The 26,110-nt window shown below is 40.9% G+C and overlaps 1 protein-coding gene across 6 annotated transcripts in view; it reads right to left on the bottom strand.

The window, feature by feature from the left end:
* Nucleotides 1-26,110, bottom strand: part of ARFIP1 (ARF interacting protein 1) — a 37,429-nt gene extending 11,319 nt beyond the window's left edge. Inside the window, exons 1-6 of one of the 6 annotated variants that reach the window (XM_083520101.1) lie at nucleotides 25,922-26,110; nucleotides 18,604-18,683; nucleotides 14,077-14,178; nucleotides 4,958-5,066; nucleotides 4,454-4,549; nucleotides 1,866-1,978 (exon numbers count right to left, since the gene is read on the bottom strand). In XM_083520101.1, the coding sequence (XP_083376227.1) occupies nucleotides 1,866-1,978; nucleotides 4,454-4,549; nucleotides 4,958-5,066; nucleotides 14,077-14,178; nucleotides 18,604-18,681 (498 nt within the window). In that variant the 5' untranslated portion in view covers nucleotides 18,682-18,683; nucleotides 25,922-26,110. Of the gene's footprint in view, nucleotides 1-1,865; nucleotides 1,979-4,453; nucleotides 4,550-4,957; nucleotides 5,067-14,076; nucleotides 14,179-18,603; nucleotides 21,023-22,703; nucleotides 24,295-25,537 lie in introns of those variants that run through there. The other 5 variants (XM_083520100.1, XM_083520103.1, XM_083520102.1 and 2 more) reach the window with 5 other exon arrangements.

Below are 26,110 nucleotides of genomic sequence, written 5' to 3'. Positions count from 1 at the left end.
TGAAGAAAGAAACCACTGCATTTTTTTAAAAAGTTGCAGGAACTTTAACGAGGAATACTGTCCTCAGCAACTGATGAGGCAGCCAAACGGTGAGCAGATAAACAGAAAACATGATCAAGAGCAAATACAGCAGCAAGTTTTGAAACAATCATAATTCTTAAAATTTTCCATCAACAAAAAAGATCAAACATGAAAGCACAGAATGATTTGGGATGCACATAATAGACTCTGAGAGCAGGGAGCCAATTCACAACCCTGCTTAAAATTACCAAGTTCCATATGGCCCACTTCACACACAATACAATTTCCTGATTCCGCATTGAAAGAAATTCTAACTTTCAATAGGTATACATGTAAATGGAAAAAAACAATGTGGAAGTCATGGATCACGGATATAGCCAGTTAGCCACTCCCATGTTGAAAGTGGCATTTATATACTGTAATTGCTGTGAATCAGAAAATGAGGGAGGGAATCTAAGCATGTGAGCCTGAACTTTGTTGAAATAATGCATGCAAATCAGCCTTAACATGCTATGTCAGCATGCAGAAGTGAGGTGCACAAAGCTGAGGGCAAGGTAACAGTCAGCCCATGGACACATTTTGTCACTCATTTATAAATGAGCTCATCTATGAATAGGTATAGACAGGCACATTAAGTTTCTCCATGTGAGGCGCACATACATATGGGAAAGATGTAATGTGTCTTTGAACTAGCTATATGAGGAAGAAATCCATTAATGGTTACTTATACTACATTTTCCTAAGCTGAAAAAGTTTGGCATCCTAGCGTTTCCTTGGTGCCTAAAGTTGGAAACTACGGTGATGTCGCCAGTTTCTACGGACCTTCTTTGATGTGAGATTTTTGGAGTAATCAGTGAGTTTGTTTGGGCCATGGGTGAGAGCCAGGCGACTGAGAGGTGCTCAAGGAAGAAATGTGTCAGAAGAAGGAATTTATAGCAGTCTTTATTTATTAGTAAGCTATATGAATGGTTTCCCTGGTATTTTTGTAACGTTTGTTGGTGCTGTTTTAGTTTACTGTACACCGCTAAGATACATTTTTGTATATTAAGTGGTATACAAATGGTGTAAATAAATAAAATATCCTTCCCAGGTTTGGAAGAATACCTCCCGCTGCCTTTAGTATAATTATGCTAGTAAGAAAAAACATAACTCAGAAGCAAAAATAGTTTGTTTTCTATTTTAAGTACATATATAGCTGTAGCAGTATAAGCAGTCTTTATAGGTAGGGCAGAGTCTTGTCCTAGTAAACAAGAGTATATTCCAGATTAAAGGTGTGAATATTAATTTCACTGGGAATATGCTGCAAAATGACGTAATAAATTATACACCCTAAGCACAATACAGCACCATTAAAACACACACTGCCCCTTCCTTTCCAATCTAAAATCTACCGACTACATAATGAGCAGCACACATAACAATGAAATTAGAGATCTTATTGTGTGTAAATCTTACACACGTGTTGCATTTCTTGCCAATTTCAGCAGTTCTATTAGATGACCAATTCAAATAACTTCAAAGCAATTACTTAATAGCCCACTTTATTAAGAAGTTCACACAGTACTCAAAATAATCTTGAAGAAGTAAATTTTAGAAAAACAAATTAGGTTCTTATTACATGTCACTATTCCAAAAGCCTCTCTTCATCCCAAGAGGTCACTGTAGCAGAAGGAGATTAAATTTTCAAAATGCACGTCAGTCTCTTAAGACTTCTAATTCTGGTAAAATGCCAAATCCTTTTACATGTGAAGTATTGGAAACAGTGCTTCCTCTTAGCCAACAGGCCAAGAGAGAATGCTTAGCTTGCATCTGTGGGATCTAAACTGCAACTATGAAATACAAACCTTGTAAGTATTTAGGCTCCATCTTCTTACAAGCTCCAGCTTTTCCATGGCTGGGTTCTTCGCCTCCTCTGCTAGCACAACTGGTCCACTTTTCTGCTGCATTCTTAGATTGCCTGTTTAGAAACCAGATGTAAATAGGCATGCTGAAGTGTGCCACTTAAACAGAAGGCTACAAAGTAAAGCATTTCCCGCTTCATTCTGAAGTGAATAGCACACTAATCTCTGTGTTAATATTATGGTGAACCTTAAAGAACAAGATTGCTTGGGTATTTGGATTTAAGTTACAATAGTCAGTAATTTGGAGATCTTAATTAAGAAGCTTTAAAATACTTTGACAAATTATCCAATACGGACAGGATATTAGAAAATGCTACAAAGCAGACTCAATTAATTACTGCATTTGCCAGCTGTTGCATTGTTCACAATATGAACTAATGTCCAAGTACACTGATGAATTAACAATTCTCTCAGCATGTGGAAAATATGCAGCATCTTGTATTTTCACTAAAGGCATGTGTTGCAGTAAAGCTTATGAAGACTTGTTCTTTTAAATATCTGCATAGCAGTTATGGTTACAAGCCTACACACATTTAACTGGAAGCCAGTCTGCTGAACTCTATGGGACTTGTTTCAGAGTTGAGAGGAACAAGATCAAGTCACAAGAGGACATCTACATGACATAGTAACTATGTCATCTCACTTTTAAAAAGATATGCAGACAGAATTAATTTCCCTATAACTAATATACAAACAAACAGATAGATGGATAGATAGATAGATAGATAGATAGATAGATAGATAGATAGATAGCTCTGACAGTTAAATACCTGTACAGCATGCTTGAGTGCTGCTCACTCTTCCTTCCAACCCCATCTTACTTCTATAGCACCCCATTACTCAAGAAGGCTTCCAATTTTTTAAAGCAGATGTCTTTCCAGTATGTCCACCATGTGAGCTGTGGTGAACCTAGGATGTGCCTACCATGTGTTTGCACGTGATGAATCACCCCTTTCAGATGTTTTTATGCTCAGAAGACATGTGTGAAGAATCACACAGTGCTTCTAAAGTGACTCTAGTGATGACTACAAATACACTGCAAGGTAGAGGAGAGAAAGCAGCCACATTGCAGTTTCATCAACCAGAAGGCTTTTTCAGTGCACCATATTCCAAATCAGAATTATTATCCCAAATTCATGCAATGATTCAGTTAGGCATCTCAATAATTTTGAAACGATTTTTTACCATGACCTTCAAAATTAAGAGAGCAGTGGAACCCAACCATAAGTAGAAGTTAGTAAAAGAATTGCAACCAAGGCTGTGAATTTTAAAATGTTACCATCAGCACTCTATATTTAGTGGCATTGAACTGCAGATAGGGAGTGCATAAAGTCTGCTCTTTTTACAAACACCCACCAAAAACAAGCACAGAATTGTTGGAAAACATTCCAAATTGCAACATATGCCTCACCTATACCAGTTTTATGATATGTTCCTTCATAGCAATACTCATAGCTAACTTAAAAAAAAGTGTGTGGCATTGCAGCTTGCTAGTACAAAGATGAACTGTCAGGATGGTGTTGACTCCCACAGATGATGTTATTTTAGTATACAGGATAGAGCATGTTGAGAAGAAGCACACCAGCTCCTGCAATTCTAAAAGCTGCAACCTGAGATGTTTGCTATGTGAAAGCTAACAATCCAGTAGGAACATGTTTGGGCTATGACCTAAACATTAACAACCAATAGCAACTTTAGGAAGGTATCAATTCATTTGATTTCTACAGATGATCCAGCAGAGCCACAAGCAAGCAGATTTTAAATTGCTGTAAACCAAAGTATTATCAATTCATTCTAAGTGGCTCATACAATTACTGGATAGCAAGTGCTTTCTATAACCTTTAAAATATGTTCACAATTCCAACCATGCATGAATTTAATTTTTAAAAGGCTAAAACATGAAGGTCTCAGGTACATTTAGAGATTTCAGTGCTGATCACTGACACATACTCTCAACTTCATCATATCTCAAATAATGTCTGCAGAATACCCTACACACAAAAGCCTTCCCCAACCTGATGTCCTAAATGGGTTTTGGGCTAAACTGCCATCAGCCGCAGCTGGCATGGCCAATGTCCAAGAATGATGGGAGGTGTCCAAAACATCTGGATGGCACCTGGATGGGGGAGGCTGCCTTGTACAATAGACCTGGGAAATACTCTACCCTTTCAGAACGAAGTACCAACACTAGACTAACTTGATCAAAGCCAAGCAGTCCATGGTATAGCCTTGGAAATTATATATTCCTGTTATAATGGAACACTACTACCACTACAAGAGAAAACTGCAGTAGCAAGGTCATTCCTCAAATCATTCTCCTGATGATAATATTTGTTTGATCATGTTTAATAGTAAAGAAAGATAGTATACAGAAAGAAAAATGCACTGGTTACTTTGCCAAGTGACAGAACCATGAAAAAGCAGCTGTTATGCTTAGCAATAGCAAGTAAAGGAATCATAACGAATTATCTGCTAACTTGGGAGTTAGTATTGTATAAGCCAGAGTGTTATCTGCTTAAACCTCTGAATACCTTTCGGCATAATTAAATCACTCCCTTGTTCAGCCAGTCTGCTAGCAGCTGCGCTGCTAGGAGATACAACAGGTGACATGGGTAATGACGAGGGACCTGAAAATGGGACATACACCATGAAAATCCATCCTTATTCGATCAACACATTACATGTACAGAAAATACTAGAGAAACTAGACTGAAACTTGTACATCAACATTTCATGTTAGGGCTGCTTTGAAACAGAGGCAGCTCCATTATGGGGGCTGCTCCACAGGGCAAGCCCTTTTGTGTATACTGACCATTTATTTATCTCACCACCACCACCATGAACTAGCCTTTAGAACTCAGCAGAGTTTTTCATGTACAAATTCATTGAATGAATTGCGAATAGACATATTCTCCGGCCAAAGTGCTTTTTTTTTTTAAACATACAAATGAGTAACAATGAATACTACATAGAATCCCTTTTCTATCATTAATGTATTTGTAGTAAATATTCTTAGTTAATCAGTAATTACTTACCTTGAAATGGTCCAGCTTCAATGATTCCCTCTTTGGTACTGTCAAAGCCATGTGATGTAATTTGGGTTTCAGACAGACCAAGTCCAGCTGGTATTGAGTGCTTCAAGTCCTTAGAAATGTTTGAATAAAAAGGGAAATCCATGTAAAGATCCCAGATAAACGAACTTGTAGGCATTATAACAACATATCAAGCTCCTCTATAACAAGGCATTTGACAGCCTAGAATCTAGTTTATGGTGTCATGAGATTCTATTATGATGACTTAACACAGTACAGCTTTGCAGTCTGCATCATACATTTCACTTACATTTGTGAACCAGGTGCTATATGCCAGGGGTGTCCAACCAGTAGATCGATCCCTGGATGACTGTGGTGCACCGCGGGATCCCTATAGATCGGCAGTAGTGATAAACAATGGAGTGAAAGTTCCCGCCCCCCCCCACTGCTCTTTTCCTTTGTTGTGTCAAATGGGTATTTTGCCAACGAGTTAGAAAACATTGTTGTTATAGGTGAACGGTGTCCCCCCCCCCAAAAAAATAAAGCTAACATGCTTTGCTATTCCTCCCTAAAAGAAGCTTTGTCCCCCCCCCCTAAAAAAGGTCTTTGGCTTCGTCCCCCCCTAAAAAAAGGTCAACAACTTTGGCTCTACTGGGAGTAGTTCGCAGTCTCTTGGGAGTTGGATGTGCCTGCTATATACCAATGGTTTACAAAGACAAAGTGGTTTCTATTAGGAACTGGAGAGGGCAATATAACTTGTGGTCTAGAATGCACCTTGATTGGGTCAATATAGTACTTATATCTAATTTCTTTCCTAAAGGATTTGCTTTGACTTCAAGTATCCCTCTGCCATTTGGAAGGCTTAAGAATGAAACGAGTTCCATCAAGTTCAATGCAACTGCATTCTAAATAAATGTGTTTAGGACATTTAGGACAGAGTTTTATAATTTCTGCCTTAGAGAATATCTCTTAAGTTTGGGATACCTTACATATAGAAGCCACTTCTTGCAACAGTTTACTCAACAAGCCAAATTTGGTGAATATAGTTATGAGATGATAATAAAACGTAACAGTTTCTAGCAAACGGCTTTCTATTATCATTGTCCTCATCAATAAACTGAGCTAGCCCTAACAGCATGTTAGGAAAATGTGTGGTATCAAGCACAACTTAGTGCCACAAAGTCCCCAGGGCTCCATTCAGAACCAACCTGGGTCTGATACAGCATGAATTAAGGCTTAGACAAGAATTTGGATCCCACTGCTTCTTCCCCCCAATTTAACCTGGTTAAGGAGGGGACAGCAGATGCCCCAGATTTTGAGTTTTCACACAGCAAGCTACATTTCCTCCGCTGCTCAGTGACAACAAAGGGAACTGCTGGTATGCCCAGGTCCTAAGCCTAAGGTATTTACTGTTGCCAGTCCTCCATGCAACTGACCCACAGTTATGGGAAGATTTGAGAAAGAGGACCTGGGAGCAAGGGATGATTGAGCAATTCCAAAATGAACACAAATGTCAGAGATTTGCATCAAATTCAGAAGGTATTTGAAATGGTTAAAAAAACCCAACTCCCTCCATTCCCCAAATTGGGAACTATTTTACCTTAAAAAAAATTAAAAAGTTTTTTAGAAGTTTACATTTAGACATTATGGCAGGCTATAGTTAGATGTTGCCAAAACAAACCCTTAGAAACTACAGACTACATGCTTCTGCTTTCTTCTTCAATCCTTATTTGCAGCAAACTATAGCTTGCAATTTTATACATACAAGTAAACTGTAATTTGCACTTGCCTGTAGACTAGGATCAAGCTTGGTTTGTAAGCTGGGACAAACCCCAAGACAAACATGTATCAGAGGTAGGGACTTGCCATGTGTCAGGGGAAGGAGGGAGTGCAGAGTTCTAGGTTCATGCACATAATGTCAAACAATGTGCAGCATTACATTTGACTAAGACGTAAGGCTCAATTTAGACAAGCTATTAACTAAATTTAACTTTGGATTTCTGAAATATCTGAACTGATAAACTATGGTTCATGACTTGTTGGTTAATCAAAATAGGAAATGGTTTCAAGTGGATTTACAAACCTCAATATAAACAATTATGGTGAAACAAGAACCCACTCTAGTTGTGATTGCAATTTGTTTTAAACTGTTTTCAATGTTGTATTTTACACTGTGCTGACCAATCCTGGGACCTCATGGTGAAAAGCTAATAATAATAATAATAATAATAATAATAATAATAATAATAATGAAAATTAAAGGAGACAAGCATCTCTAGCCCAGGGTTTGCCATTACCTCTGGTAGCAATAGCATTGGCATGTCTGTGGTATGTTAGTGTAGCTAAGATTTTCTCAACATAATGTCTAATTATGGCTGAGTAGTTCAAGAAATACTACACCACAGTAAAATGAGGATATAGTCAAACCTCAGTTGTTGAACATAATCCGTTTTGGGAGACCGTTCAACTTCCGAAACGTTTGACAACCGAGGAGTGGCTTCCAATTGGTTGCAAGAGCTTCTTGCATTCAAGCGGAAGCCGCGTCACACATTCAGGTTCCGAAAAATGTTCGAAAACCGGAGCATTTACTTCTGGGTTTTTTGCATTCAGGAGCTGAAAAGTTTGAAAACAGAGCCGTTCAAGAACCGAGATTTGATTGTATAAATGAATCCTACAGCTGCATCCTAATTTGTCCACACCAGGGCTGAAATCATAGAAGTCTGTGAGTCCAGGCTTCTCACTGCATGTATTCTGCTTTCATATTAAAAGTCAGAACCTTACATGCTAACTTACAGAAATAAGGAAAGTTGCAAAGGTAGCATTCTGCCACCCAGCAGTATGGCAGAGTTAAGAAACACAGTTAACACCCTGCTACATTTCCCAGCATTGCATAGGCTGATCAACTAAGTAGGTTTTTTTTATTTCCCCTTTTTTTGCCAGAAATACAACTTACATTTCAGTTGACTAGCAATCACTGCCCTGACTGGTGGAATAGGCACTGATTTCCTTTGGTATGGATGCTTATTTCTACAAGAAAACTATGTGTGGTTTGTTAGTTTTTTTAAAGGGGGGGAGAGAGAGAGTGAGAGCGAGAGAGAGAGAGAGAGAGAGAGAGCTGACTTATGGTGTTCCCCTCAGCCCTGGTAAATCCCCTTAAATACCCTCAACAAGATTTGATAAAGATATGAACCAGATTTGCTTTTCAGTGGCTTTCTCAACTTTATTCCCAGGTACAAATCTCGGTTTTCTGAATCATTCTGTTACTTGCCCATTCTGCTAATGCTCTATAGAAGTATGCTGCTCTGTGGGACCTCTGTACAATATTCCTCCCTAGAGTCACTCTCATCCCCTTACCACACCCAACTTCTGGCACATCTGAAACATTTTCTTGTTTTCAACTAAGTGCCAAAGTCTTATAGCAATGAACAAACACCAGGGATTAAGGCTTTAATCTCTAATCAAGAGATCCAGCCTCTATTGAGAAAGGTTGTCAGCATTAGTTTCAAAACCACAATGTTAATGACCATAATAGGCACAAAAAACCATGCCAAAAGCCTACCCATATCTCAATTTTTAGCTCGATGCTTTAAAAGGTTTTAAAAAACATGTATAGTTTCTGTAACTTTTTCAAGGCCTGGTTGGAATAGGGCACCTGCTTTATAGACAACTCTCTCACCAACCTTTTGTCACTTTAATGTAATTCACTGGCAACTCTTTGAAATGCAGAGTTGACAATGACCAAAATCCACAAAGAAACATAAAAATGAATGATGCCTATTCTCAGCTGCCTGTAGCTTTAACTGTTATTAATATGGGTGACCGGACCAACAGGCTGGAATCCAAATGGTCCAAGCTACCCCAAACAAACACTCATATAACTACATATAGGCTACCCTCTATAACATATCCCCCCACTATTCAGCCCATCTCTAACCCTAACTCCCCTTCTCCCACATTGTATGTCGGCACAACACTCTAGGTTTGACAGACAATGTAAGGGGAGATACACACAGGACAACCCAGACGGGTTGGCAGGAAAACATCACATATAACAGACATACAAAATGGCTAGCTTAAAAGCAACTGTACTAAACTTGAGGGAACTGGGAAACCCTATCAAAAGAAAACACATCACCTCGTATGTAAGCACAATGAAATCATACATTGCCTTTCTACAGGAAATACAAATACAGGAAGCAAACTCCTGAGTGAACCCTGCTTCAGTCAACAATGGGTGGCCCCTGGCTCAGGTAAGGTCTGCGGGGTAGTCATAGTACTCAGTAGAGACCTACCGTATTTTTCGCACCATAGGGCGCACCGGACCATAGGGCGCACCCAGTTTTTAGGGGGGGAAATCAAGAAAAAAAATATTCCCCCCCCAGCCCCAAAGAGCAGCGTACAGGCTGCGCACAACCTCTCCCTGCCGGAGGGGTTGCGCGCGGCTATGGCACAAGCCAAGGCAGCGAGCAGGATGGATCCCGCTCGCTGTTTTGGCTTCCCCTTTAGCCCCGTGCAGCCTCTCCCTCCCGGGAGAGGCTGCGTGGGGCTAAAGAATCCATAGCTCCGTGCAGCCTCTCCTTGCCGGAGGGGTTGCGCGCGGCTATGGCACAAGCCAAGGCAGCGAGCAGGATGGATCCCGCTCGCTGTTTTGGCTTCCCCTTTAGCCCCGCGCAGCCTCTCCCTCCCGGGAGAGGCTGCGTGGGGCTACAGAATCCATAGCTCCGTGCAGCCTCTCCTTGCCGGAGGGGTTGCACGCAGCTATGGAGGAAGCCAAGGCAGCCAGTGGGATGGATCCCGCCTGCTGTTTTGGCTTCCCCTTTAGCACCGCGCAGCCTCTCCCTCCCGGGAGAGGCTGCGTGGGGCTACAGAATCCATAGCTCCGTGCAGCCTCTCCTTGCCGGAGGGGTTGCACGCAGCTATGGAGGAAGCCAAGGCAGCCAGCGGGATGGATCCCGCTCGCTGTTTTGGCTTCCCCTTTAGCCCCGTGCAGCCTCTCCTTGCCGGGGCTTTCCTGGCTTTCCTGGGAGGTGGGGGGATTCCCTCACCTCTCCCAAAAGCCCGCCGAAGCCGCGCAACCCCTTTAAAGAGATTGCGGCTTCTCCTGGTTTTCCTGGGAAGTGGGGGAATTCCCCCACCTCCCGCAAAACCGGCAGAAGCCGCGCACACTTTAAAAGGGCTGCACGGCTTCTCCTGGCTTTCCTGGGAGGTGGGGGAATTCCCTCACCTCTCGCAAAAGCCCGCAAAAGCCGCGCAACCCCTTTAAAGAGATCGCGGCTTCTCCTGGCTTTTCTGGGAGGTGGGAGAAGGGACTGATGCGGCCAGTCAGTCCCTTCTCCCTCCTGTGGAAAAGCCCGCAAGAGCGCACAGAGCTTGTGTGCGGCTCTTGGGGGCTTTTCCCGCCTGCCTCACCCCTGCATTCGCTCCATAGGACGCACACACATTTTCCCTTACATTTTAGGAGGGAAAAAGTGCGTCCTATGGTGCGAAAAATACGGTAAATTTTAAAGCCACAACAGTGCTAAAAGGCAGATTCATTTTTGCTAAAGGGGTACTAGATGGGAAACTAAACTGACAAATGGATCCATAAATGCCCCAAACACAAAACAACTAGAGTTCATCCAAAAGACACTAAGCAAATTCCTCTCCTCCTCCAAAGGGGAAGCAATCCTAGGAGATGACCTCAACCTAAATACGAGAGGCACCTCCCTAAAAGACATCCATCCTACAACCCCATGGGCAACCTTCCTCAGTGGGAAACCCCAAACAATTAGAGACTCTTACAAACTACTGAGAATTCAAAGAAACAGAGGCCTTTATGACATCCAGGGAGAAAAGAACCTAGAAGACACCAGCCACACATTCCAGTTTGAATGCCATGGAACAATGTCCAGACTGGACAGAATTCAGCTCACACGAGGCCTGTTCCCCGTGGTAAAAACAACAAACATTGGTAACATTAAAATCATAGAGCACACCTCAGTAGAAGTTACTCTCAAAATAGGAAAGGAAACACAAACAACCCCATCACGGTCCTTCAGCCCCGTCCTGATCACAAACCAACTGGCTAGAGAGTCTCTTGAAAACTCTCCAAAGATACTTTAAGGACAATTATGTGGGCAACATAATAACCCCCTCCTCTGGGACACAATGAAAGTGGTCACCAGAGGAGCCTGGATAAAGGAGAGAGAATCCCTTAAAAAACAAACCCCCAAAATTGGTAAATTAGAACAATAAATTATGACCCTCTCATCACACTACAAACAGGAGCAAAAAACCTCCTTAAACTCATAGAACAAAAAAGAAGGGAAATTGAATCTCTAGAAATCAATAAAACAATGATTAACATCCTATACTCTAAACAACGCTTTTACAAATATGGAGGGAAGAACTGGGGCTGATGAAGGGGAAGCAAGATTCATGTAATAATAATAATAATAATAATAATAATAATAATAATAATAATAATAATAATATCTTTATTGTCATTGCCCCCTCTCGGGGACAACGAAATTACTTGGCTGCTCCATCCACCCAGGTAGGGCACTCCACACAAAATCAAAACAACTATATGTGTTTAGGAAATCCTTCTGACAGACAGGCAATAATGATTTCCTTCAATCAAAAGCCTTGGCACCGTTTTAAGTAACAGCAGCAGCAGCATTGTAACATCCCACACCACGGGTAGGCAAACTAAGGCCCGGGGGCCGGATATGGCCCAATCGTCTTCGGATGGTCCGGGAATCAGCGTGTTTTTACATGAGTAGAATGTGTGCTTTTATTTAAAATGCATCTCTGGGTTATTTGTGGGGCATAGGAATTCATTCTCCCCCCCCAAAAAAATAGTCTGGCCCTCCACAAGGTCTGAGGGACAGTGGACCGGCCACCTGCTGAAAAAGTCTGCTGACCCCTGTCCTACACAGAATGACACAATGGGAAGGGCTGCCCCCATTTTTTCCATAGATCCATTCTGTAGCAGCATATTGCAACACTGCTAGGCTGCAAATTGCAGCTCCACTGACATGAAGTGGCAGCAAGGCTTTATAAAATCTTTAAATAAACTGGAAAACGCCCTGCCACATCCTCTCATATTGGTACGTTCCTTCCCCTCTGAAAATTAATAGATCTGATCTCCCTCAATAGTTGTTGAAAGTGCTCTCCTACTTTTACAGAGGCAGCAGATGATTCTACAAACATTTTATGGGCACAGCCAACCAGCTAGGTATAAAACATAAGACTTTTTCAAGTCTGAAAGAGGTTATCCCTCAAACCACACAGCCTATACCAGAGCAGCCCCTAGCGGACACAAAAGTATGTTACAATTTCATTTTATTCATGCAGTGTTTATTTTACAATAGCAATCCCTATTCGGCAAGAATATTTCACTTAACAATGTCAGCCTTGTAAATAAGCCAACAAAAGTTGCTAGCCTGCTTATGGATAATTTTAATGGGAGCATGATACTTTTACATATCCAGAAGATAAGCCCTAATAACCAACACACACCATATTTGTAGGTCTCCTGCAGCCAGAAAAAGGTGCTCTTTGCAAAAAGGAGTAACACAGAAAACATTCTAAGAAAGTTAAAAATAATTAACTTCAAAGAAAGCATGCAAAACAAGGACACATATGCAAAAGATTTCTACACCCTCAGCACTGATTTTCATCACTTATTACTTTGACCAGCCTCTCCATAGCCACCTAGACGAACCTTTTTTCATCCTTCCCATCAATAACAAACCTTCAGAATTCAGGCGGCAACTCCATACTCACTTACATGGGAGTGAAGTCAATGGGGGCTTACATCTGAGCAGACATCTAGGACTGCCGCAACACTCTGCTATCCTGCCATTTACAGTCACCCCACCACCACTTGCTCCCACACCTCCCCTATCACTCTCAGCAAAGAAAGCAATACTTAGATATTCTTTTCCTCCTGTTCTCTCAAATCACTGCAGCTACATTAATTGTCTGATTCACAAAGCAGTTAAGACAGAATCCTCAAGTTCAAACTGACACGGCATCATGATCCCATCAGTTAGTATCAATGGAATGCTATTTCAAATAGCAATCATAATCAACGGGTGCTGGAGGGAGGTGGCAGCACATTCCTACTCTGCTTGCAAAACATACTGGTCCCGTGAGTCTGGTGCTGGAAGGGAGGTGTTTGTGGGTGGGTGGTGGCTGAAGCATATAGCTCTTGCTCTCCTCCCCATCCCTTTGTGGCTTGAGGTTGGGAAGCCTTGTGCCTCATGTACTTGCAGCCACATATTCTCATCCTGCCTGTATTAACAAGCCCTACCTACCCAAGCAAAATTCCTGGTCACCACAACTTGATAGAAATTAAGCATATATTTCAAGTCCCAGAAAGCTAATGTTTCAAAATACAACTAAAGTTGGAGTCAACAAGGAGAGAATAACCTGAATAGTCTAGCAGTCTAATACGTTCTCAGATTCTCTTATTTATTCACCTGGATATTGGACTTTCCTTATTCCCAACAATCAAAACAAATTATACTCTAGAAAATATTAAATGAAATCTACAAATAACTTTAACTGCAAGAAATTAAAACATTACAGCATCTTACTCTTCTATGTTTTATTACTTTTATAGAGTTATTTGCAACATATCTTGCGATTTGAAAGGATAAAACCTATATTCATCTCTAGACAAAAGGCTGGCAAGCCTTCTCCAAGCAGGAGAACATTAGATTAATCTAGGCAATACTTTCACCCTAGAATTTGCTTGCTCCAGGCATTAATCTAATTTGATTATTAGTATAATGCTCAGAGATTTAATTTACACTATACTTTTATCATCATCATCATTATTTATTAATATTAATATGTGTTGCCCAATGCAAAATGCCACTAGGCAACTTACAGTACCACGGATTCTGTTTTTTAAAGCAAAAATAATTTTAAAAGCAAAAAGCTTTTTTAAAAAAACTAACAATAGAAAAACCCCATTTTGAGCTGATCTAAATATGTGCAAATTCATCATTCAAAAAGTAACACTCCCCATGAAAAATATTAAGCCACTAGCTGAGAAAATATATTAAACTCAAACACTAAAAACCATTGCTATTATACATATTGTTAAACTGCTTAGTTATGCCTCATACCCTGTTATAGTTGTGCTCATGTGTATCTTCAAGTTCTCCATTACTTGTCACAGAAATCTCTGCTGCTGAATTTTTGGGAGATTCTTCAGCCATTGAACACTCCTATAGTTTGAAGAGAAATATGTTGAGTGTTATAAAATGATATTAATATTAAATGTTTACCTATTTCGCTAAACTACCACATTTCACTGAACCACAAAGAGGATATTTGCAGATCCCAACACAATGATCCTATGAAACATAGCTTGTTAAATTATTCAGTCTCCTAAACAAAAAGCAAGTAGTAGATCAAGTACCCTTTGTTCAGGTCAGTCTGCTCCCACCCCAGTGCTAGACACACATAAAAACAATTGATGGCCCACATAGTAACTTCTGCCTCCTAGTCACAGTACATTAGATATTCCTGTCACTTAACATTACCAAACAGCATAATATTTATTTTTACTTTGGTACATGGCAACCCTTTTCAGTTATCAAAAGATGCTCACAGAAGGACTTAAGAGAACTGCACCGCATGTGAGTCATCTGCCTCTTGTTGTGCAGCCTCAAATATTAATGCCCGTAAGGCTGATGAGTGCATCTGATCAAGCACCCGATTGTCACAGTGCCAGGTAAAACTCTAGTTTCCCCAGCTTCTCTATAAAAGTGTACATAAGACTAAGGCCAACCAACGGCTGTTCACTTACCTCCCATGGTGTTCCCACATTAACACTGGAGTATTATAATAGGTTATATATTTAATCTCAGCAGATGTACAATTTTGATACTGTAAACAGCTGAATAAGTAGTTTACCGGCAAACTGTTTCCTCTTTCACACAACACCTGCAATTTTATTAGTCAAAACTCATGTAACTATGGCATCTGTTTTTATAAGGTACTGAAAGCAAATCAAAAGACTAATGCACACGTGTAAGCTACCGTATTTTTCGCTCTGTAAGACACACCTGACCGTAAGTTTTTAGAGGAGGAAAACAAGAAAAAAAATATTCTGAATCAAATGTTGTACTAAACTATTTAATAAACAACCCTCTCCCTCTCTGCGCAGCGCCTCTCCTGTGAAACGGGAGGAGGAATGGTGCCCCTTCTGTTCCTCCTCCTGCTTCGCTGGGGCGCTGCGCAGCTCCCCCTCTCTGCGCAGCGCCATCCGCTCCATAAGACGCACACACATTTCCCCTTACTTTTTAGGAGGAAAAATGTGCATCTTATGGAGCGAAAAACACTACATAGCTATTATCTGTAACTTTAGCTCATCTTTGCAAAACGGCATATGCCCCATGGGCTAGAGTATCTCTCTGCATCTTCTGGGTTTTGTTAGATTGTGGAAGGACCTAACGAAGAGTCCACATGACTATGTGGTAAAAGCCTGAACCAATCAAGTCACCACAGAGTACATCATGCAGAGTGACCAGTGCTGAAAGTGCTAAGACACTAGCTGTATTAGTTAAGCCAGGTAAGGGTAAACTGTAAATTACAATTTATGACATATTGTAATAGTCATTCAAGCAGACCTGCCTTGCCACAGATCAGGTCACATCAATCAAATGTAGCATTCAGTTCTTAAAGCAATGGCATGGTTTGCACGTCATATTAAACCATAGTTTTAACCAAATTATGGTTTGATGTATGCTGCTTAATAGTTCCCAAGGCACTCCTCTCTGTGGCTTCTACTAGTCTGTTCACTTGATGCTGAACCATGATTTCATAATATATGCTAGCAAAATCCTTACCTACTGCGGTTGGTTTCATATACCCAGTTGGCTATGAAGCTCTCTGCGTGACCTTGGGTAAGTAATAGTCTCTCAGCCTAATCTAATTCACAGGATTGTTGTAATGATAGAACAGACAGAAGGGAGAACCATGTACGCCACCTTGAGCTCCTTGAATCCTGCCCACAGAAAGGTTGGGATATAAATGCAATATATAAACAAATCTTTTCTGTTTTCTGCCAGTAGACAGATTGTAGAAAGAAGGCTATCAGTTATGCACTTCTCTCTTTGCTCATGTATGTCTCCTGAATAAAATCCACCTGCCAGCAACATGCAATCCTATGTTCATGCTAGGAAATAAGGTATTATTGCATCACTTTCCGTAGGTGTAATACTTTTTCTATGATGTAATCAAAAGCGTTGCTCTATGCAAAAACAAAAAACAAAAAACCCATAAAAAGTTTCTCAATACAAATTAAAAGACACTTCATAAAACTTTAGTACACACTATAAAATCTACAATGCATTATATGACTCTGGAGGCACGAGTAGCCTTTGAGCCTACAGCTATACAATTCAGCGCAATAGCACCATGTTCTAAAATTTAAGAAGCCTAAACACAAAATGCCCCAAATCACATCAGTCAGGTCAAAATTTAACCAGCTATGATTATTTTAAATACTTTTATATCACAAGTCTTGCTTATTTAGGGTTGTGTTCCCTGCTTTCTCAAAGCCAAAGGGAGACACCACCAAACTGTACTGAAGTCTGACTCAACATAAAAACTTACCCATGGCACATTCCTATGTAGCCTGCAGTCTCCTCATCCCCCTCCACATACTTTTAATCTGGTCTGTCTGTGAGGGATGCCAGGTGAGCTTAAGGAAGACAGATTGCTCTGCCCCTGCTTTGGTAGTTTCTGAGGTGGATGCAGAGGAAAAGGTTTATCTTCCTCAGCAGTGAGCAGGGAAGCTGAGTGAACTTCTGGAAGAAGGAATGAGTGTCCTACCCTTCCTATCACATCTCACTTTACTGGGTGGAAAGGGGACATTCTTGTGTTTTGATATTGTGATTTTATCCTGTGAACTGCCCTGAGACATGCAGGTATGGGGCAGTATACAAATTTATCATCATCATCATCATCATCCTTCATTTACAGCCAGTACATGTCTATTCAGAAGTAAGCCCCACTGAGTCCAATGGAACTGGCTTCAATCCCAAACACACTTATGTAGTGTACTGGTTATCAAGTCGCTTTAGGACCAAGGAAACCAGAATTTGAATCCCCACTCAGTCATGAAGCTCACTGGCTGACCATGCATAATGTCGTGCTTTGATGGACCCGACCCCTGCTAGAGTGAAAGCAGCATGGAAGATTTTTGTGCTCCACATTCAGCCAGGCAGACTTCTCTCCCTTCTTACCTTGGGCACTCACCAGAGACATGCTTTGCCACTGCCCTGGTGATGTCCATTTTCCCCACCTAAATGAATGACACTTCCTTCCTATGGGAACAAGCTGCATTTCGGGATAAAACAAAGCCAAGCCTCTACTCCCAACACTGAGTAGCCACTACTCACAGGGTTCTTTACAATGTACAGACTCTTCCTCCAACATTCGCAGTCAACCATCATGTGAAGCAGTTTACAAGTTAAAAAGCAATTCATTAGAGACTCTGTTGGGCGCAGCCACCTTCGCCTGATGTTTGTGTTTCTCTTGATCGAGTCATTCCAGAAAGAGAATGTCCCTGCCCACTACTGACATGCAGCTGCCAAGAGATCAGCACCAAGTGGGAGTATGGCCCCTTATAGAAAAACAGAACTTCCCACAACTGTTCTAAAAGTTGCAGGTGTAAGCTCTGGTGGACTGCACTATGCAGAGCTTGCCATAGTACCAGGGACACAACCAACAAGGCTCTGCCCTTATCCTAAGATACAACTAGTACAACTGACGCAGCAACAACGGGATATAATCACCTAAAAGTGGCCTGGAGCATTTTGCACCAGTTGTAGCTGTTCAAGGACAGACTTAAGAGCAGGATTCAGCCATTTTATTTTGTTCCACATCTTAATAGGACACTTTGCAAGAAGTTACTCAAGCACCAAATAAGCTCCTTACCCGAAAAGGGGAAGCTGTGCCCTTACAACAAAAGCTGAAACTGCAATAGTCTCTCAAATTCAGGATGAGACTAGGCAACATTTTCAATCTCAAAATAAGTGGTAGCCAAAGATCCATATTATGAGGGTGCAAATACCGGAGATGGGTATGTTATCTCCCCTGTCTTCTACCTGGCCGACTGAAAGCTTTTCAGCTAGATCTTGCCAAAGAACAGCAGTGGGGGGTTATTATGAGATTTTATGTACCAGGGCATAGTGATGAAAGACTTATCAAACCATCTAGCATCTGTGATTCTATCTTATTATTAATTATTTCTCTATAAACACACAAGAATCTGGATCAATAAGTTCACAGATGTCTGTCATGTATATCTTTCCTGAAAAAGCACCAGGTGGGCCCAACCACCCAAAAACCTGTGGGGACAAAAATGAAGCTAAGGGACAACAAGAACACTTGCAAGCTTATCTATAAAATCCTTATTGTTCCTATGCTCTGAAAGAATACTTTGCTGTTTAATGGGGCAATACAAAATCAAATGTAAAAATTAATTTGTTTTCAGTTAATCATGTTTTGAATTTGACAAATAATATTCTGTTATAATCAAGAACAATTAAAAGAGATTGGTTCAATTTTCTCCCCAGTCTGAGCCTGTTACTGGATTGGTTGATTTTAAATAGCTACAACCACTTGTATCACCCAATCACCTCAGAGTCAGACTGGAGTTCTTCTGGAGCCTGGTGAAGTTCATCAACAGTTTCTGGATTCTTGCTGTTTTCTGACATACCTGAAAGTGAAATAAGTTGAGCATGCATTGAGTTCTTCCAAGTAACTAAATTATGTGCTTTAAGGAAGTTCCTTCAAAATATTTACAAACCTTTCCGACTATATGTATCCAAATTAGTACACTTTTCATTCACTAGCAAATGTTATCATGAAATGTAAATTACTTTTACTCTCTTTCATAACACAAGGGACAGAACAACAAGAGAATAGTTAAGGGCTCCCTCAGCTAAACTAGAACTACTAATTAAAAAATACAAATGTTCCCAAGCAATCTAAAAACAAATAACTATTAGTTCTACCTATAGATCAAAATGCTGAGACTAACACAATAAACTCAAGGTCACAATGCTGTATACCAGCACCTGAGAACCTTTTTCAGTATTAGATATCCACAACAATATTTTAGATACAGGTAATTTACAACTTATGCACATTTAACCCTAACCCTGCCCCTGCTCCCTTTCCGGGGCCAAAATCTGCATACACGTCAGCGGTCACACGCCAATCAAACCTACATAGCCTCATGACTATCAGTTTGGAACTGAAACAGGGAAATCCAAAAAGTGGACAGTACTTTCTTCATAACAAGGGACTTTTTTAGGTTTGCAGAAATGTTTTTAGTTGTAAGGGGGGAAGCCCCCAGAAGAACCTAATCCTTAATTTCCAGGACCTACAGAATACTGAAGGCAGCTGAGATACAGAATGTTGAGTGTTATTAGATAAAAAGGGAAATTGTTCTGGGTGAGCTTGTAACAGCTCTCAACGTTCTATAATTGGGATTAATTAGGGGGATTAAGGTCAAAGAGAAGATTGTCATGAGGTTAAAATAAGGCTCTTCTCCAAACTATACAGGGAGGTTTCAGGTGAAGGAGGAGCAGAACTAGTACTATTTTTCTTTCCCTCTCCAGAAACCTCCCCCAGCCCCCGAATTTTAACGATGAATAGATCAGTCCACTAGTGACATGGGTCAATTTTACATGCATTTACTCTTAAGCATGGTCAGTCCTATCTTAACATTAATCTGATTTTAAAAAGAAGTCCATACAAATATTCATATTTAAGTATGAATTTTATCTCAATGTACATATTCCTAAACTTTCTACCCTAAACACATGCTGGTACATTTTGAACCAGGAACTGTACTACAAAATTATGTTCCAATTCATAATTTAAGCCTGCGAGATATGAATTAGGTCATCTCCTTTAAAAATACATAGTCTTCATCTCTACCACTCTGATACACAGCAAATGGATCAGGTTTGTTGATGATAGTCCACACAAATCTTTTAGCATTATACAGCACAAGAGGAAAATGTTACAGGTAGGTGGAAAAGAATGAAAGAAAGTTTTCCTTTATGCTGCAATTTACCATCCTCTTCACACAAGCCCTGACTAGTGCTATAAAACTCCTGTTCCAGAACGATTAGATCCATAAACAAGAAGGATCTTTTGGAAATTGCAGAAGACTATGCTGCATACTATACTTTCTTATTTAATATGTGTATGCTCCTACTTTTCCTGATTAAAAACCCTCCCCTAAACCTAAGTTTTCCTAGTTCCCTTCCAAAACTGAATGCTGAGCAAACACTCTGTAGGAAGGTTATAGAGGGGAACAGGAAGACTGACTGCTGATGCCTTCAGTGCCTATTTACAACTAAACTCAAGAGACCTAGAGCATCTAAAGGCACTATCCAACTAAGGCTACAATCCTAGCCATGTCTTTTTTGAAGTAAATTCACTGAATTAAATGCAGCTTACATTCAGGCATGTGAGGTTAGGATTCCAACCTTAGCTATACTCAAGAGTAGACCCACTAAAAGTAATGGACCTGTCCACTGAAGAATCATCATTTCAACACTATAACCAATTTAGAATGTTTTATTTATACTGCATCTAATTAAAAGTATTTCCATCACATGGCTACATTACCTAGCATACAAGAACACGCTGAACGTAAGATAGTGAAACTGAATCACATGGATTACATTACACTGATGTACATCTTGCTACATTATCATAGCCAAAACGCAGCACTTAAAACTTTTCAAACCTTTAACAACTTTTAAATGCCATTTTAAGTATATAAACTCACCCGCTAAAAAAGAAGTTAATGTTGGCACAATAGAATTAGCAGATATTGCACTATGCACTTGAAGCACTTCAGAAACTTGAAAAAATATATAATTGTTAAATATTTGAGTGTCAAGGAACAACACTAGTCCCCTTTCTTTTCAGATATGCAGGCTGCTGGAAAGCCCACACTGTTTCACCCCATATTCAGCTCTTACTCTTTGCTGCTGCTGTTGAAGACTCTGACCATATGGTCTTACCATTCTGGACCTCTTTATTGTTTTTTTAAAAAAAGATATTTATTACTTTTTCAAAATTTCCAACACAGCACTACAAACACAGAGAAAAAGAAAAGAGAAAGAGAAAACAATACGAATAACAAATCAAGCAAAAACAAACAAAAACAATTTAAAAACAGCTCAGACATTTTCAATATCTTATATTTCATTCTCTTATTTCCAGCGACTTCCTCACACCTCCCTTTTTGTATTCTACTTTTATTATTTGTTTCAGCAATTCCTTTCCATCTTACTCTGTTTTCTGTTCTATAATTATCTTAACACATTATTGCCATACTTTTCCTTTAGTTTTCTATTAATCTATTTATACTTAATTCCTTATGACATTTCTACTAAAGCCATGTAAGTTCATTCCAACATTTTTCTAACAATCCTTAATTTTACAATATTTCTATATATAGTCTTTAAACTTTTTCCAATCTTCTTCCACCGACTCTTCACCCTGGTCTCGGATCTTGCCAGTCATTTCCGCTAATTCCCTATAGTCCATCAACTTCGTCTGCCATTATCCAACACTTCGGTGTTTTCAAGAAGCAACCATTCTCTCAACCAGCAAAAGACAGATGGTTCACAACGAAGTTTAAAGGTCTGGCAGGGCAGGTCCACCTCCTTCCTTTAGCATCCATCAATATCTTAAGCTTAACTCAAGGCTTCCCGCTCTGCCAAACAACTCTAGGAGCATCCCTCTGCCACCTCCTGAGACCCTCCATCCCATCCAGAGCTTGCAATGTTTGAAACAACAGCAACATCCCCAGCAACACAGCAGCCCCCATCCCCACCACAACGACTCGGCCCAACAGTAACAACTTCTGATTTGTCCATATTTCCAAATTCCCCTTCTCTTCAATCCAACATCCTTCACAGTTGTCCTTAAGCAGATTCACATTTTTGGCGGTCATACTAACCCCCAAATACCTCTCTTTCTCAACCAATGTTAGTCCTGTCGCCTCCTGAAGCTCTGTCAGGCTTTCCTTCTCCAACTCAGACAGGGCCCTGGTCCCCAAATTCATCCGCTCTTCTCTAAGTTCAATCATAACGAATGTCAGCTTATGTTCATCAAGTTGTCTTTGTATGGATGGGACTCTCCTCTCCAGTTGTACCCCCTTAAGTTCAGCAGCAAGGGTTTTTTCCCTGACTACATCTGCAGTTTGCCGTATCAGAGTAGGTTCCTGTATCAGTTTCTGGGTGGTTTCTGAATTGGTATACACCTTTTGTCCCAACTTATTTAAACTTTCTACAATTAAATCAGTCTCAATATTTGCAACATCCAATTTCATTTTCCTCGCATCTGTTTTCTTGTGAAGTTGTTCCAGCGAATCATTTATTTTCAATAATGCAGCCACTAAGGCCTCCTCTGTCGACATCCCGACTGTTTTTCCCCTTCCATTTGCCATAACACTTTAGAAATTCAAGGTCAATTCCAAAGTCTCACACTTTTCTTATCTTGCACTGGAAATTCCCCTAGCCCAGCTCCTGTAAAGTAACCAATTTCAAGAGCTTCCACTAGGGGAAAACAAGTTGTATTTGTATCAGTCAATATGTCCTCTTTTAAACACAGTTTCAATAATCCGAAGTTAGTTTCAATTTTCAGTTACTTTCCTCCTTTTTTAAAAGCAGCCGGAAACAGTAGAAACAAAATACAGTGAGATGACCTCTTTAAACCCATTGCCCCTTTCCTTCTCTTCTTCCATGAGTTCAGAAAATATACACTGAACTTTAAAAAAATAATACAATAAAAATCAGGTCTTGTCCAAGACTTTTACTTTATGTGTAAAGGGGACATTATCAACTTGAATATTAATCTAATATTAAACAAACTTTCACTTCATAATGAATGACATTGTGTCAATCACAATAGAGAAAATGGAGAGAATTTTCAACAAGTGGAAGTAGTTACCATTAATCGCTGTTCTTCTGAGGACTGAGGAAGTTAAGCAAAGTTCACTGCAAATTAGTATGTTTAACAGTGTGGTTTTACATGATGCCTTTCTAACCTGCCAAGAACCCACAAATACACTAGTGGTAAACAGAAAATTAAATGTGCAGGGAAGGCTTCCAGTAAGTCAAACTATGCAAGTAAATTTTTTTTGAAGCATTTCTTTCACGGTTAGCACCAGCCTGCATCTAACTGGTGTGGTCAGAGGCGGATTTAAGGGAGTGTGATTGGTTCACCTGTGCTGGGTGCCAAGCTGAGAAGGTGCCACAGGGGAAACCACAACAATGACTTAGAATGGAAGGCGAGAGGAAAGGGGGTGCTGAATTTTGGTGTTGCACAGGGCACCTCTGAAATTTGAAAACCCGAAGTCTGCCACTTGTGGGATGTAATATGAGTAGGTAGACAGAAACAGGATTTTGCGGGTGAGCATACATGAAGCAGTGACTTGGCCATGTTGTACCACACATCAAACAGTTCATGCAGCCTGCCACATCCAAGTTTTCATTTAGGTTATGCTGAAACTCAATGTAGCAGTCAAGTCTCATCTGTTCATTGTCTTAAAGAAGCATCTGAGTATCTTATCTTAGGTTGGATTAGGATTTGCTATATACCTCTTCCCATCATTTCCCTGTAAAACTCCCCTTCCTTGTCAGTGGGTGTAAAAGAAGAACACCTAACGCATGGATAGGCAAACTAAGGCCTGGGGGCCGGATCAGGCCCAATCGCCTTCTAAATCCGGCTAGTAGACGGTCCGGGAATCAGCGTGCTTTTACATGAGTAGAATGTGTCCTTTTATTTAAAATGCATCTCTGGGTTATCTGTGTGGGACAGGAATTCATTCATATATATATATATATATATGCAAAATATAGCCTGGCCTTCCACAAGGTCTGAAGGACAGTGTACCGGCCCCCTGCTGGAAAAGTTTGCTGACCCCTGATCTTGGCACAGGAACAAATAAAGTCTCACTACCTACCAAGCCGAATCACAATTTGTGGACCTGGAAGCACAATTAAGCAATCTAAAATATTCCAGTTCTTTTACCAGAAATCTCAGAACTATGTCATATTATGAATCATTATGATCCCATAATATATGCATGCTATAAAGCCCCCAACAATTTCCTTCAATAAAACAATATCATAATGGCAGAAGGTAGACTATATATATGCCATTACTTCCTTTTTACACTAGCTGCGTAGTTTTTATTTATTTTTAAAAGTTACACCCTGGGTCTCAAATATAGGCTTTATTTGGTTCTGTTGTTTCTGCCTTTTCTTTTCTTTTGATTTTATGAGCATATTTTAATATTGTGTGTTGCTTTGGGGGCTTTCCAAAAAGTTGCCTAAGATTTTAAAGAAAAACACTGGTGGCAACTGCTGCTCCTTGTAGCATGTTATTAAGCATAAAACTGTAAGAGCTTACAAATATATATACTGTACAGCAAACATCATGGAATTAAAGCAGAAATACAACACAGAATTACGTGCATGCTTTTGTGATTAGCCTTGTGTTTAAAATGTTTGTCTCTAAAGACACAGGGAAACATGTCTTAAGGAACAATAAGCTATGACCTCCACATAAAACTGAAAGGAGAAGCATGCATGGGGCAGGTGGGGGGGGGGGACATTCTTGGGCAAATCCTCCAAGTTCTAGTCATCTATAAAACCAGAAAAGCCACAATTCCAGAAAGAGTTGGTACAATACACACAGAGTAGTGTACTCTGCAAGATGAATGCTGTGGTATAAGATTTGCAAGAGGAGACCCGAGTACATTATTCAACTAAGCAGCAGCCACATTTGTGCATCTCACCGTATTTTCAATGTACCTGCAGAAATCATTCCATGTCTGTTTCCTATGGATGACTACAGTATTTTCTAGCTTGACAATCAGCTTCACGTACTGACTTTAGAGACGTCACTTCCACCCTAACAATCTTTAAGAACTGATCCAATATTAAATTTCTTCATAAGAAGACATAACTATTCAAGTTTTAAATCCCAGACAGTACTGAACTACAAGTTCCATTTCACAACGAAGAAAACCACCTGTGTGTGAACATAGCCCCAAACCTTTCATCTATAACTCATCCAAATGGCTGGGAGTCATGGATTCTGGGGAAGCAGGGCAGAAAGCAGAGTGCATGGCCAGAATACAACCCCTGAGCAAAAACAAAGCAGCAGCAACTTCACTTTTGGAAGTCAAGGGTGCGAGCACCAAGGAACCTAAAGATTTTGTGTGTTTTTTAAAGGCTAAATAAAGTGAGAAAGAGAAGAAAACTAAAAAGGGCGTTTTTCCATGAGCAGCTTTGTACTTCTCCGCTGAGCACAAGTACTTCCTCCTGGGCACAAACACATCAGCTTTACACCTGCCCTTTGCCCCACCCTCCAGGAGATAAAGACCAGGAACCCTGAGTGCGCACCAGGATCCCCTTCCCGACAGGCCTCCCAAGCGGATTTGTTACCTAACAGGCGAAGGTCTAATCTTCCCTCATCGTCCTATACTTCCGTGCTGTGACATTTAAAAAATAAATAAAAATAAAGCAACACCTGTTGAGCCACTGCCTGCCAGACAGGCTGCAGCGGATAGGAAACAGTCTCTTCCGGGAAAGAGCGAAATGTGGGGGGACGCGCCCTTCCCTCATACGTGGCCTAGGCCCCGGCTGAAGCTCCGGGGCCGCAGCAGGAGGAGGCCAAGAACACCGGCCTGGCGCCGCGGGCGAGGAGGAAGGAGCGGAGTAACGGGAGAGGCGGCGGCAGCGGCGGAACGAGAAGGGCTTCGGCGAGGGAGGCGCTGAGGGCTCCGCGTCGGTCCTGCCTGAGGGGAGGTGTTTTTTTGGGGGGGGACACGGCGCTCATCTCTTCGTCACCCCCGCCCACAGCAGCCACCCACCACACCCTTCTTCTCCTCCTCCTCCTCCCTCCCTCACTTGCCTTCAAGCTCGGCTGCTTCCAGCTGCTCCCCCCGCAAAAGCCACGGAAACACGGCCGAGCAGCTTAAACGGAAAGGGCTCGCGAGGAAACGGGCGCCGGTTACTTCAGCCTCTCTCTCTCACTCCCTACCCCCCCTCCCCGCCCTGCTTCCCTCCCTGAGCGGCTGCACCAACCGGAACTGCCTGGCCG

This window comes from Podarcis liolepis (assembly GCF_965112155.1).
Source record: "Podarcis liolepis genome assembly, chromosome: 9".
NCBI classification, from domain to species: domain Eukaryota; kingdom Metazoa; phylum Chordata; class Lepidosauria; order Squamata; family Lacertidae; genus Podarcis; species Podarcis liolepis.
The sequence above is the reverse complement of the archived record's forward strand: the minus strand, read 5'-3'. Positions and strand labels throughout refer to the sequence as shown.